The sequence below is a fragment of the Aplysia californica genome, unplaced genomic scaffold, assembly GCF_000002075.1.
Source record: "Aplysia californica isolate F4 #8 unplaced genomic scaffold, AplCal3.0 scaffold01206, whole genome shotgun sequence".
Classification (NCBI taxonomy): domain Eukaryota; kingdom Metazoa; phylum Mollusca; class Gastropoda; order Aplysiida; family Aplysiidae; genus Aplysia; species Aplysia californica.
In genome coordinates, this window is record NW_004798476.1 from 138,564 (window position 1) to 153,212 (window position 14,649).

Genomic DNA, 14,649 nt, shown 5'->3' on the forward strand with positions numbered 1-14,649 from the left:
TTACACATTGTTAACGAGCCTTTGTGCCTGCTATAACCGGTAGGGCTCCGATGAGGCCCTGTTATTGCCGATAACTTTTAATAGAGACCAAGAGTAGGAAAAAACGGGGATTTTTAAAATCCCTGTTATTACCGGATCCCTGTTATTACCGGGCCTGTTATATATGGTTTCCACTGTATATAGACAAGTGCGACTGTATTTTCCCACTGCAAGCCAGAACATCAGGACCTTTAATTATATGTGTGTAGCGTGTGTGCCTGGTGAAAGGTACCAAATGACACATTTTGAAGAATCCCGTTTTTTAGCATTTTCATGTACAGAGATCATTTCTGAACAATATATATGCTTTTTTGAATTTTTAAGATATCTTCAGTAGTGTTTGAGATATGGGTGATTTTGTAAGGCAGAGTATGGAAACAAAGTTTTGAGAAAAACGGCTTTAAAGATTAAAGTTTCCCCTTTGTTTCAGCTTCAAATAGACAGATCTACGCTTCGAGACTACCTGGAAACACATTCACTGCTCACAAACCAATTTTAAAAAGCACCTAAGATAAAAGAACAGCTTCAAAGTGTTTATATTACGTCTTCAAAACAAATTCACCACCACCTTGAGCAAGAATTTTCAAGAAAGTAGATAATGGTTTGCGAAGGGCAGAAAAAGGCGATACAAGTTTGCTCTCCAAAAAATGAAAGGGTGTGGACGCGCAAAGCCTCGCTTTGTTTACATTCTAGATTATATTCATGTGCATTACCCCACCATTAGAGAGGGGAGAGAATGACCTAAATTTTGGTATGCATTGTGATTGGGTCGACTTTATGAATGGACAAGAGAAACCATCCGCAGTGTTTACTCGGAAACCAATTTTCTTATACATTTTTGGGGGATTGTGTAATATACCTTGTGTTAAAAAACATCTTAAAAAATGTATTTTAAAGTAAAAACTCAAGTCATTTTAAATATCTACATATTAATCGCAAAAGAATCCATATAGAACTTAGTTTTTGTCAAAAGTTCTATTTCTGAACTTTGAAGCCTGATATCTCGGTTCGAACAAATGAATCTTTTGGTACCTTTCACCAGGCACGCTCACATATTATCAACAATAATGAGATAGCATGAGCAACACTAATAGTACACTTAAAATGAAAAGTAGGAGTGGCGCACAAAGTGCCTGTACATTCAAACAGTACCGTACTCTGGCATTTCACAAACTGCATTCATTGCACAGGCTCACAATCACAAGTCTTCAGTCTTCACAATAACTACCTTGACAGGTAAATCATTTCAGTTTATCTTTTCAGTCTCCTTAGGGACATACAGGTGAGCAGCAAGTAAGGTGCATACTGTTATCATTCACATATTTCATTGCAACTGAGTGACAATGTGTGAACTGAGGCAGCTAGTGGACAGTACTTTTTCTGGGATTATCTCCCCTATCCAATAGAGCCAGAAGTAGGGAATGGGACTCAAAACATTTCTTTGAAAAGTCCAATGCCTTACTGTTAGACTATGACACAATCTAGGCCATAGTTTTCATAGGATTTACATAATGTGACAATCAATGAGGACAATACAATAAAACACAAAATTTGAAGATGAAAAAAAAGTTGAGACGAATGGATCACTACAGTAGCTCAACATATCTAAAGAATAGAATAATATAAACACTGGAAAGAAGTAGGTACAGACCAAGACAGAGAACCAACACCAACCCTTCACTGAAGTCACACCAAATAGAAAAGTTCTGCAACAGAAACTGACATTGTTTTCAATGTAGGACAATACACAATCACTTTTCAAACAAGAGCAATCCAGTTAGAAGTGAATTCAACAACTTTATTCACTCAAGATTTTAAATTCATTTATTGGAAAAGTCAACACTTATATATAAAAAAAAAAGGTTTAAAATTCACATTCAGTAACGCTCATGCATTATAAAAAAACAATGTCTTACCCCTCGCATGAGATTTACATAAATATACAAGGATTTTCGTCACACATAGAGTACCAATGCATTGAGCTGCATTGACTTTATTTTCTTGAACAAACACAAAAATGTGATAAAAGCCAATTTTTTAAATTATGCGTCCCAATTAACCCGAAGCTCATATGTTCAAACATCTTTAAGGAATAGCTGAAGAGCTACACTACATACAAATGTGACTTAAAAGTACACAATAACAAAACAAAAAACAAAAAATTATAACAGATACAAAGAATCTAAGAACAATCTTGGTACCATGAGGGTCTTGCAAAACCAGCTCAGGTCTCCCACCAAGACATGATTGGCTCTAATGGTTCGGTAGGCTTACTTCAGTCTTGACCACTGAGGAAAGAAAAAATAAACCGTGTCAGATCATGACACCAACTACATAACAAGCATGTTCCCCATCTCAAGTAGAAAACTATTCAAATTCAAGTCACCCTGTCATTCTGAGAACTAAAATGGACACAGTTCCATCATAAATAACCTGTCACATACTACCTAGTAGTTTTTCGTCAGAAATAGTTTTTTTTCAATGCCCCCCCCCAAAAAAAAAAAAAATTGTGAAGATATGTGATCAAAACTTCTGGCTTTCAAGTTTATTAAAACATACCACTGACTGGTTTGCCTTTCAGAAGAAAACCCCCCAAAATATCCCAGAAAGTCTTCAGGGGAAGAAGTACGAGGTTCACAGAAGATGAGCAAGAATAGAGCAAGTGATTGGAAATACAAGGCCCAAGACATTCCACTTGTGCTCCCAATGAAAAAAACCCAAGATACCATTGACTAAATTACTACAGGAGTAAAATCCATGATATTAAACTTTTACAAAACAAATCATTGCTCCTTCCATAAGAATACTAAATAATTCTAGGTAGTAACATGAAGTTTTACACTAGTCTTTTTAAAGTATGTAACTGAGTAAGTAGACCTACTCTTACTTTCAAATAAATCATGTTTTCATAGTCTTTTAAGACCAACTGTTTTTTAACAGTAAATTGTACATTGTACGAAGACAGATTATACCAAAATACACTTCACCATTAAAAGGTTATTTTAACAGATAGGTAGACCTACTCCTACTTTTAAATAATAGTAAATTATGTTTTCAGTCTTTATAGACAATTGATTTTAGTATTTTACATTGTAAAAAGCCAGATAATATCCAAAAGCACTTCATCATTAACAGGTTATTATTATTATAACTAAAAAATAGGTAATGCTCCCGACAGAAACGTATATATAAAAAGACTTCCACAACATCGTGATGTTTTCAGCTGACACGACAAAGTTACTCCTTTCAGTAAATGTGATTCAACAAACATGAATTGTTTGCAAACAGGTTGTAAGCACTCAGGGCACTTCACTTATATCAAGGTTCCTCTAAACCTAAGAGGAAACCAATCAGCTAGTAAAAGGTTCCAAAAGATCACATTTTCACAAGCAATCTTATTGTGCCATACACTACAACTGTCAAGAACCCGTTTTTCTTTCCTTCATGGATGGTGCAACAGAATAGTTTAACCTAATATAGCATTTCTCCTACACACAAAAACAAAGCAAGGAACTGACAGGGCAACTTTTCCGTCTGCATAGTCAGCTGTGGGGAGAGCAGGGTTAAGTCATGTTCATACCAATACAGTATCTTAATGAGCCACAAAGAAAGCTACTACCACAATAAAATACCTGAACAATTTAAGTGTGAAACGATGCTATAAGTCATTTGATTGCTGTTCCCTTGCTGGCAATCCTTAGGTTGGCATCGGCTCAACATTCAGTTACTTCGCCATATTTGTATAGCTTCAGGGATAAGAAAGTCATTTATGCATGTGAATTGGGTGATGTAGGAAGTTCAACAGAAAGGAAAAGACAGGTAGAAAACACCTTAACATTATTTAGAGCCAAACTATAATGACAATAAAGGCCACAAATGAGGGGGGAGAGTTAGGTTTCAGAAATTGAAATTTCAAAACTCTCTTGCAAGAAAAAAAAAGTATTTTCAAACAGCATGCACAAAAATTAAACAACTATTTTCTGCTCTAACCTGAACGGGTAAAAAGAGCAGACTTCAGCTCATGATCACGATAAAGCACAGCTCTGAAAACAATCCTCAGTTTTGAAGCAAACAGTACACTCACATTTTAACTTAAATAAGAACAAAACACAACAAAACCTCAGGATTTTTGCTCAGTCTGCAAGTACATGCATACAATTTTGAGAAAACCCCACAACTCTGTGTGATAGAAAGACCTGCTTCAAAAAAAGGATCATTTAAAAACATGTTTTTATCTCTTTCCCCCTCAAAGTGCATAATGCACTTTTGCTGCTAATGATTGAAGATCTAGATGAACATATGACAAACAAACACTAGCAAAGAGATAACATTGACACCTACATTCATCAACACTGTATAACAAAAATTATTTAAGAAAACAAAAAAACATGATGCATCAGATGAAAAAGCAATCAAATGTACATTTTAATGTCAAGTAGAATCACAATCAATTCACACATACAGCAATAATCTGGACCCTAGCATGATGCAGCCTCAGAGAGACTAATCATACAAAGGGTTTGTACCTATAGTTTCTTGATCTGGTGGTCATCCTCGCATCTCACCGGAGGGAAGGGTCATGTTTTCCTCTTGCTCTTCAGGTCACCAGAGTACACAAGATATGACGTGTAAAAAAAATCCCACTCACCTTGCAAACCCGCTGGAAAGAAGAGTGCAAGTCAAGTAGGATACAGAAGGGAGCAAAAGTAGCCCGCACTTACCTGGGCTATTGGCAGTGTGTATGCTCAATCATCGATTTTAGAGTCACCTTCACTATTCTCAGGACCATTCTGTCCACCACCATCAACAGAAGTTACATCACGGGCATTCGGCTCAGTAGTAGTGCTCTCTTGCTTCAAGTCATTCTGCTCTGGGACTTCAGTTAGATGCTTCTCACCACTAGCTAGGAAAGAATCTGCAACAGACAACGCAAAAATTTACTTACAAGAATGTGAGATCACCTCTTCAGGATGATGCCTGCACCTGTTGTGGAAATGCATCCCATTTCCTAATATCTCAATCAGGCATAACTGAACATTAGCAGGAACAACAATGCTGTGCATTAGTCCTTTTATGTTGCCATGCACCATTAAGGCCTACTCATTTTGCAAGAATTGAGAAGATACCTTAGAACGATATCAATCACATGCAAAATAGAGTTTCCCACAACAGATAAAAACAACCCAAAGTTTATAATGGCACCCCCCCCCACACACACACACACCAAGGGCACATTACTCTCCCATTTCTCAATAAGTGAATCACTAGCAAAGAACTGAGTAGGAAAATAGGTAGATTTACCTTGTTTGGGAACAGTCACCTAGTTTGAAAGTAAGTCTTTAATTTACAAAAGGACTCCAGATTTACAGATCATATTGTCTAATACATCTTGTATCAAGATGATTGGCCTGAAGTGGACAATCTCAGAAATCTTAGCTGTCCAGATTTATCTGATAAATTAGCTCATATGAGAAAATAATAAAAACTTTCTTTGGCACAATAAAATTTAAAAAACATTTTCTGAGCACATATTCACTTATTTGAATAGTTTATAATTAATTTTCTGCCTAAACCTACTCGGTGCACTTACCGACTGCCATTTCTGGGTTCTCTGATGTTACGGAGTCTCTGCCACGGCTACCAGATTTTCTTTCATTCTCTTTTTTCTCCTCTCTTTCACTTCCATTTGACTTTCTGTCTTTCTCCTCTTTGCTTTTTTCTCTTCTGTCTCTTGACCGTGATCGATTACGGCTTCTTGACCGTCTGTCTCGTGAGCGTCTGTGACTGGATTTCCTGTCCCGACTGGACGAACGCCGGGACTTACGACTTCTGCTACTACTGTGACTACGACGTTTCCTAAAAGAAAAAGGAAGAAAAAGTTTTCTTTAAGGGGAGGAGTAAGGAACAAAATCGATTCTAAATCTTTTATATTTCGTTATTTGCTACTCCTCTGTAACCATGCAAGACAGAAGACTCAAATTTCACCAGCTAATGCAGAATTATGCAAGCTAAAAAGTGTTTCGGGTTGTAACTTCATTACTTTTTTTAAAAGTTGGCAAAAGTTGAATTTCCATGAAAATTGAACCCCAAACTTGACCCTTCATATTAAGCAAATGACTAAATATATTTAAAAAAACAACTTTATAGCTTTGTTAATGGGGCCTTTAGTTAGTTGATATGCAAAGTATCATTTTGCTTGGATGAGTAGTTACAGTGAAGTAGCACATAAAAAATTGTAAACAAAATTCACTACGGCCACCATTCATAGTTTTTTTTTTTTTTGGTAAGTGTTTTTACAGCGCTCGCAACTGCATAAGGTCGTATGAGCGCATGGGACACACCTAATATTTTCAGTTGGTAGGAAATTTTGAATTTTGCCCGGGTGGCGGCCGAAGCCTACTCTTGTCGATTTTAGACCACCAATGGATCTTTAACGCGCGCAACTTGCACACGGGCCCTCACATTTTTCACCCTTGTCCGAGAAGGCTAGGTGTAGATCTTTCCTACCAGAAGATCAGGCGTGTGCCAGAAAGACAGCAGTTAGGAGCCAAGGAGTAGCAGTAGAAAGGCTGCATAAAGAGTCAGGAGCCCAGAGGAGGGGGCAAAGGAGGTGAGGGGGTGGGGGCAGAAAGTGGAAACGAAAGCAGACAACAGAACATTGCTAGAGAGCAGGAAAGGAGGGGAAAGGAGACAATTTTAGAGAATAAAATTTTTCGGTCGCTACCCGGATTCGAACCCGAGACCTTTGAATGAGAGGCCAACATCTTAACCTCCAGGCCACGAGAGCCCCCCATTGTCATAGTGAGGCACCATGTTTAAATCAGGCGCTTGTCAATAAAAACATTTCTGTGTGGATGTTATTGAAAAACGTAGAAAAAAAGCTCAAAAATGTAATTTTGCACTTTCCAAGAAAGTCTATCAAGCTTTGGAAGTCACCTACCTTTGGAGGCCATTTCATCTTTAATTTTACCCCTGAAAGCAGGTGACCCCCACCTCCATTCGCAAATATCTCCACCTCTAATAGAGATAGATTAGTACTTTTTTCATCGAAAGCAAGACAAATGAACAAGCCCTAAGGTGATACCAATAACTCTACATGCCCAAACATTGACGAGCACTTGATTCCACTGCATCATGACACATATGTCTGTTTTACATCACAGCCTTACCCTATATCTACCACATAAAATATGCAAAGAACAAGGGCTCATATGTAGAAATAGGTACATACTGGAGTTCATCCTCTTTAACTCTATCCGTACGCCGTGTTTTACTATCGTATCCATACGACGTAGGGAACTCTGTGCCACCACTTTCCAAAGAGGAAATTTACTCGTTAATCCGATCCGTACGCTTTTCATAGCAGTCTGTCAAAATGATTTTTTGAGAAATACTGAAAGTTTCAGAGACCTTCATGATAGAAGTATTTTAAAATTTGAAGAATACAACCCCGGACGTACAAAATGACCCCAGGGTGTACGGATAGGGTTAAAGTTCAATGGAAGGCTATGGCAAGCTTGTTGAACACAAAAAGGATTAAAAGGAGACACCAACAGAGCATCAATAGACCATCCTTATTTCAACTTACTCAAGACAAGCTCAGAGTTTGAAAGGAACCACTGAGACTAACCATTTTGATCAATTTTTGAAAAGTTGCTTTTGTTTTACTTTTCAATATTTTTCAATGCAACAAAGTCAAAAAGTTAGCCTGTACATCTTTACAATACATTTAAATCATTACTTTGGATTAACATTTGTAAATTAATTTTTGTAAAGGTCATTTTGGGGGTTAATGTCTCCTGAGAATTTTGCCACCATTCTTTTACCAATTTAGAAAATGGAAACTGTTTTAATACAATCAAAATGTTGTGAAATTTGCTAATCCATGAGAAACAGATTATAAAACAGTATGAAGTGTTCCAAACATCTACACATTAGCTGATTCCGTCCTTGGTTTCAGGCTCTGGACAGAATTATTTTTCCCTGTTCAGCTTTAGACCTGGGGTGCATCTATTTAATGCAGTACTGTGAAGCTTTAAGTCACTCTAATAGGTATTGTCATTACCAAACTGATGGGAATAAATAGAGGAATGTGTTTATATCAATAACAATGACCTATAATCTGTTTGAACTGCATTTTCCTTCAGAAAAAAAAATTGCACAACAGCTCTTCGAAAATTTCGACTTACCCCATTTTCTCAGCTCTACAAGTCCTTATAATCCATAGGAATCAACACAACATTGTAGCGATATCACCCTAGCACACATTTATGCAAGAATTTCACAAATTTAGTTGAATATCTTTCTTTGAAGGGCCTTTTTTTATTATACCAGGCCCCTTGTTGTTCACCCTTAGATCTAGCCTACATCGCGACAACAAAACAACGATTTTTGCAAGAATTTCACGGAGTTTCGATCGATATTGGCGCGCAGAGATTGAGGTCAGGTTTGTTTACAAGTTCTACTTCCTTTCGACAACTTAAAAAGTCGGAACTATGTTAAAAAGTGCTCATTTGTTTCGGATTTCGTTGAGCCGCTCAGAGCGGCCTAATGGACGCAGCGGAAAAACTCAGAGCCGCTGTCAGCGGCCGAATGGACGGAATCAGTTAACAAAAGACAATCACAATATCATTTCAAGAGCAGGATGCTAGTCAATTCTACTCAAATATAAAGTACTCCATTGGCAACAGTGTCTAAATACCCCTTAAGCAAAAACATGAAGAAATGAAGCTTAACCACAGAATGAACTCATACCTATCTCTACTGCGACTTCTGCTTCTCCGAGAGCTGCGACGGTCTCTGCTTGTGCTACGTCGTCTTCTACGATCCCGACTTCGAGACCTCTGGCGGTCTCTACTCCTAGAACGACTCCTCCTTCTCCTTTCTCTCTCTTTTTCCTTTTCCCTCTCCCGATCTCGCTCTCGTTGACGACGTTCATCTCTTTCTCTCTGCCTTTCTCTCTCCCTCTCCTCTCTTTCCTGCTTCAGTTTAGCTTCATTGGCTTCTCTTGCTTCCATTTCTTCTCTTGCTTTTCTCTGAGGAGACACGAACAGACACTTGAAGTGAAGATTATAAATCTATTGGCGATAACGCACTTCCCTCACTGACTTCTTGGGCAATAAATAACATACATGTACACTTAACTTTGAAAAATATCTTACTTTTTATAATCCAGACCTGCCACTCTATGAAATCTAAGTATCCGAATCTCAGAAGAAAATAATCAGGATCTCGTGAAAACAATCAGGAACAACGACAAATCACCAGGGTGAGTGTGAGTGCCAAGCTGACTTTAAAAATTTCCAGGGCTGTCCATAAGTATATTCGAGCATAAATATTATATGCCCTCTGTGTGCGTGTTTGTGTGTGCGTGTTTGTGTGTGCGTGTTTGTGTAATTGTGTGTTTTATCAATACTTTTTTAAAAACCTGAGCTATCACATCAAGTACTCTTTGTCCAAATGTTTAACACCCTCCATTCCAAATAAGTCCCAAAAGACACTTTAACCAGTGAGCATGAACTTAAGTTGACCCTCCCAATGGATGGTCCCAGACACATGCCAAAGTCATGTTACGTGATGTGAACGTGCGATGAAAATGGTTTTACTGACGAGTCTTGATGATGGGTCGGACTAACCAAAACTCGGACGAAGCTTGTTTTCAAAGTAACAGTAGAACTAAGAATAGTATCGATCATTAGAATGTCGCAATTGTGACAGTTATCTTGTCATCACTGGAGAATTCTGAGTGGACACACAAGCGAAAGAAGATCTTGAGACTATCCCAAAGCGGAATGCTATGTCGATATTACTTCACTTATAGTTGAAATAGTACATGCAAGCAAAGATCCAACACAACTTGGGCAAGTCCACTACTAAACTCAGCAACAATATTTCTTAAAATACTGCAAGCTCCCACTGAAAAAAAGTTTAATTTGTGCTTCCCGCGACAGAGGAAGGCGAGTTTTTAGAAAAATCCGGAGCAACAGACGGAATGAAAAAATTGGGATACACGTGATCGAAATCAGGATGCTTGAGACTTGGGAGAAAAAAATCGGGATATCCCGATTAAATCAGGATGAGTGGCAGGTCTAGATAATCTCATAGTAACGCAATCAATGATTCACAACTCAAAAGATTTACCAAATAAGACAAAAAAATGCACACTACAAAGCCATTTCAAAGGTCACAAATGTAATTTCTCATGCTTAAAGACAACAGTCAATTATACACCCTGATCAATTTCTTTTCAAGATGTAATCTGGAGCAATTTACCTTACTTGTATACAGCAGGGAAAAAACTTGAGCTGAGATGAAGTATAACTTTCAAAGCCTCAACAGTTGAGGAAAAACAAATGTATCTGAGTTACATCATGAGAACTTTCATGACAGAGAAGACTAAATCATTATGATTTGCCAACGCCAGCTATAAATGTGGCACTGGAATGGAAGAAAAGAAATTCAGCTTGCACAGGGGGAGACAACTTTTATTCTAGTACCTTGCGCTTCTCCACCTCAGCTCGTACTTGAGCATAGCCTGCATGCTGCTTCCCCATCAAGTGCTCATCCTGCCTCTGTGGGGCGTCGCCGACGATGAGAAATGCCCCGCACACGTCACACACTTCCATCTGCTTCATCATGGGCACATCATCCTGAGTGGGCTGCTGGAAAACAGCAATGAGTATTGATTTTTTTTAAAAATGCTAAAACCACAAATCCACTTTAAATCACCTGGGTTTTTTTTCATACAACAACAAATCATCATGATGTATGCCCACAAGGTCTCCAACATAAGTGCATGAAGTTGCTCAGCACTCTAATCATAGAGTTTGGTTCACAGATCTTACCAACCAGTTCAAGAGGACCTAAAAAATAGTTTCTCTCATAACCTAAATACACCGCCCTCCCCCCCCCTCTCCTTTCAAAGTTTTGTCCTTTGCCATTGATAAGTGTCAACAGAAGCTTTAGTGCACTTTAAAAACACCAGACACAGGGGGCTCTCGTAGCCTAGATGTTAAGGGGTTCGCCTCTCATTCAAAGGTCCCGAGTTCGAATCCAGGTAGCGACGGAAAAAATGTTCACTAAAATTGTCTTTTTTAATCTCCTTTCCTGCTCTCTAGTAATGTTCTGTCATCTGCTTTCGTCTCCACTTTCTTCCCCCACCCCCTTTGCCCCCTCCTTTGGGCTCCAGCTTTTCTACTGGTTCTCTTTGGCTCGCTCCTTCTTACTGCTGTCTTTCAGCAACACCCCTAATCTTATGGTAGGAAAGACCTACACCTAGTCTTCTCGGGCAAGGGCAAAAAATCTCAGAGGTCCCGTGTGCAAGTTGCGCACCATAAAGATCCCTTGGAGGTCTAAAATCAATAAGAGTCAGCTTCGGTTGCCACCCATGCAAAATTTAAAATTTCCTACCAACTGAAAATGTTTAATGTGTCCCGAGCGCTCATATGACCATATGTAGATGCAAGCACTGTAAAACATTTACCAAAACAAAAAAATCCCACCAGACACTGACACATACGGTACTCATGTGAAAGTCACACACGCTAGTTTCATTGTTCGATCTTGAATAAGTGATATGACTAAGGCAAACTTTGTTTTAATGTGTCAGTGAATTAAATAAATAACCCAGAATGACAAATATGGATATTCTATCATGGTGTTTCTGCATTTATTATGCACAACTTGCCTGCTTTGATACCTGGTATTACAATCATCAGACCAACCTTAGGGAATCTGCGCAATAATGACCCATTGGCTGGCGGAGGCACACATAAGAAAACAAACCTATATTGTGTGTGTGTGTGTGGGGGGGTGGGGTTATTAAACCTCAGCACCCATTGCATATTCGGTAGTTTAGGCCTAAATCATAGATGTACACTATAGTACTAGATACCGTACGCCCCTCTCTCGCCTTGCTGCGCGATGGCCACATTTGACAGAGGCGTCCGCCATGTTTTTTGTGGCAAGTTGTGTGAAGGAGTTCACGCTAAAGCAATGGGCTAGGCATGTTTTCTCTCTCTCATGCGCGATAGGCGAGGCTTGGTTCTTTTTGTTGTTGGTTTTTTTTACATGGGCGCCGTGGCGTACTATATCTAAATTACTAAATTGCAATAATACGGCGTTCTTTCTACAACTAGATCTACAAATAAATGTATTATTAAATAGATAGAGATAGAGATATGGACTTTAAAAAAAAGAAGAAAAAAAACCCCAACCTTTATTTGTTCATCAGCACTTTATCTACGAGGTGGTTTATTTCTTATTGACTGAATCAAAGCGTATAGGGCCTATAGAACTTTTAAAAAGAAGTATGAAAAGATGTGGGTGTCATGGGAACCTCCCATAACCATCCCTCCCTCTCTCTCCTCCCGAATCCCAATACCAACACCCCCCTCAGATATATGAGTTTGCCATTAAATTAAATGAGGATGAGCCATAGGAAAAAAAAATTCCAGAGTTTTTCAGCATTTAGGTGTAGGAATGCAATGAAGCTCTTGATAAAGCAAATTCAGCCAAACAAATGATGAATACATGTACTGGTATTTTAAAAATCGAGTCAAACTTTCCCTTGTGACATTTGAACAGGAAACTATTTTTCATTCATATGTTCACTTTTTTAAAAAGTATACTAAATTATAAGTAGTGTTTTCATATGTCGGTATTAAACTTTGGTTTATATTGATTTTAAGAACTAAAGAAGACCATATATAGCACTTAAACTAAAGCTCCTCCTATTGCTGTTTTAAGTAAGTCTAATTTTGGACATTAGTAAAGCAACTGTGACAACTCTGGACTCACTAAAGATTTTTAAAAAGTGAACTTAAACGTTGTTTTGTAGCCTAGTCAATTGTTTTTCTACTCAGTGTAGTGATAACTGAAACAAAAACCTTTACTAAAGTGTTTTTGGACAACATTCAATAAAACAAAACAATAAAAAGTACACTGTTTCAGTTTGATAAAGAAATTTCCTGCCCATTGTGAAAAAGATCAAGCTGCTAGTCAACCTTAACTTCACATGGTCCAGAACCTTACTGATGGCTCTTTATGTTTTAAAAAAGAAACCCGGAGTGACTATTTGTGTCTATAAGACATATTATGCACTAAAAATAGATGATGTAGTAAAAGAAAACAGACATCACTGAACTGCCTTACAGAACCAGTAAGACGTTAATCCAGAAAGGGACAAGAGGTTTCACATGCTTGCACCTTTAAGAGAATCGCTTTGAATCAAAACATAACGTTAGAATCAAATAAAACACGTAAGACTAAGAGCAGAGACACGCCCACTCAAATGTAAACAAACTTTTTAGCCACATTAAAAATGGCTGCCAACAAACTCAAATGTGTCCGTGTCACGTAACCTCGTACGGACTAGTTTAAAAGGAGGTAACTCTATGGCCTAAATACAAGAAAAATTGGTAGAAATACATAGTCCTTCTGGACACAACACAAAAATATCACCTCAGTGAAAGAGAAAAGTCCACAAAATAAAGGTCATGCAGTGCCATGGAAAAACAGGACAAAGGGTACTAATATCAGGCAAAAAGTTGAGAAGACGACACTATTAGTAGTATCATCTACCCACCCATTACAGAAACATAAAGATACACTATTTCACCTATTTCAGAGAGTATTTAACATAAAATTGAGTGTTTCCTCTTCTAAGGCGATAATACATATTTTGACAATGTCTTTTTTATTCCAATAGCACAAAAACTACTACAAGCTCAATTTGCAGTTTAAAAAACCAGACAACATACAGTTTCCAGTTGATGGCGCTCTTCTTTTAGCTGATCTGCAAGCTTCATCACACCCTGGGCCTCCTCCACTTTGCCCTCACATCCAAGCTCCTCTGCCTGGAGACACAAAATAAACAAAACCAAACAAAAAAGATTATTTGTATGAGTCCTAAATGAAAAAGACATCTTCGAGGAAATATTTCAATTTGATCGCTTTCAATTTACAAATCCTCAACTTCCGTTTTACTTCTTGCCCATGAGTGGGAGCATCAAAACCTTTTATATTTTAACAAAATGTAATGCAAGAGACAGAATTTAACTTCCAAGTCTGTTGTTTACAAAACTTTAAAGAATGATATCATTTTCTTTACAATGAAATTGTGCAAAGCTAAAAATATCGCAATACTAGTCTAAATATAGATTTAAAAACCTTTTTTTTTTAAGAAGAAGAAAAAAATATAAACAAAAACAAGCCAAGTCGGAAAAGGGAAGTAACAGCACTGATATTTTTTATCAATATAATTATTTCCACTTTACATTCTCACCCAAAATCAATTTGATATTAACACTGAAAACAGCATTGTAAGGTTAAAACTTCACATTAACTCTCTCGAGTTCACGCCCTTGTATATCGACCGATATCGGTCGATGGCCGGTGGGCCCAGAGCGAAGCCGGCTGTCGCTATAAAAATTTGCCTAGAGTCTGCTATGTGTTTTATTTCGGTCAAGGAATGGCTAAACTTTTATAAATACACAATTTGTAACTCCTTTTTCGAAAGAGTTAGCCGTTAGAGGTGCCCGGATAATGACCTCAATTTCCCGACCACTTTCGTTTCCTTCGCCTCTAATTTGTAAACAAAGAACAGATGCT

At 37.9% G+C, this 14,649-nt stretch overlaps 1 protein-coding gene across 3 annotated transcripts; it reads right to left on the minus strand.

Moving 5' to 3' along the window:
* Positions 1–1,816: 1,816 nt before the first annotated feature.
* On the minus strand, positions 1,817–13,979 carry LOC101857695 (luc7-like protein 3). Of its 3 annotated transcripts, XR_004859357.1 has the most exons (7): positions 13,800–13,979; positions 10,536–10,700; positions 8,794–9,074; positions 5,630–5,895; positions 4,761–4,954; positions 3,672–3,785; positions 1,817–2,327 (listed from the first exon to the last, which is right to left on the minus strand). XR_004859357.1 is itself a non-coding variant. In XM_035973409.1 (6 exons), the coding sequence occupies exons 1-5, from the start codon at positions 13,962–13,964 to the stop codon at positions 4,785–4,787; spliced, it is 1,044 nt and encodes a 347-aa protein (XP_035829302.1). In that variant the 5' UTR covers positions 13,965–13,979; the 3' UTR covers positions 1,817–2,327; positions 4,761–4,784. The 3 variants fall into 3 exon arrangements, 2 of the variants coding, with proteins under 2 accessions (XP_035829302.1, XP_035829301.1); XM_035973409.1 differs by lacking the exon at positions 3,672–3,785 and having other exon boundaries at positions 10,536–10,697; XM_035973408.1 differs by lacking the exon at positions 3,672–3,785.
* Positions 13,980–14,649: the final 670 nt, after the last annotated feature.

What these genes read in the sequence shown, in the direction of transcription:
- LOC101857695 (XM_035973408.1), bottom strand. Translation starts at nt 13,964, where the DNA reads ATGTCTTTTTCATTTAGGACTCATACAAATAATCTTTTTTGTTTGGTT. An exon ending in CTGAGGTGGAGAAGCGCAAG is followed by an intron (nt 9,075 to 10,535) that starts GTACTAGAATAA and finishes GTGTCTCCTCAG; the next exon opens with AGAAAAGCAAGAGAAGAAAT. An exon ending in AGAAGTCGCAGTAGAGATAG is followed by an intron (nt 5,896 to 8,793) that starts GTATGAGTTCAT and finishes TTTTTCTTTTAG; the next exon opens with GAAACGTCGTAGTCACAGTA.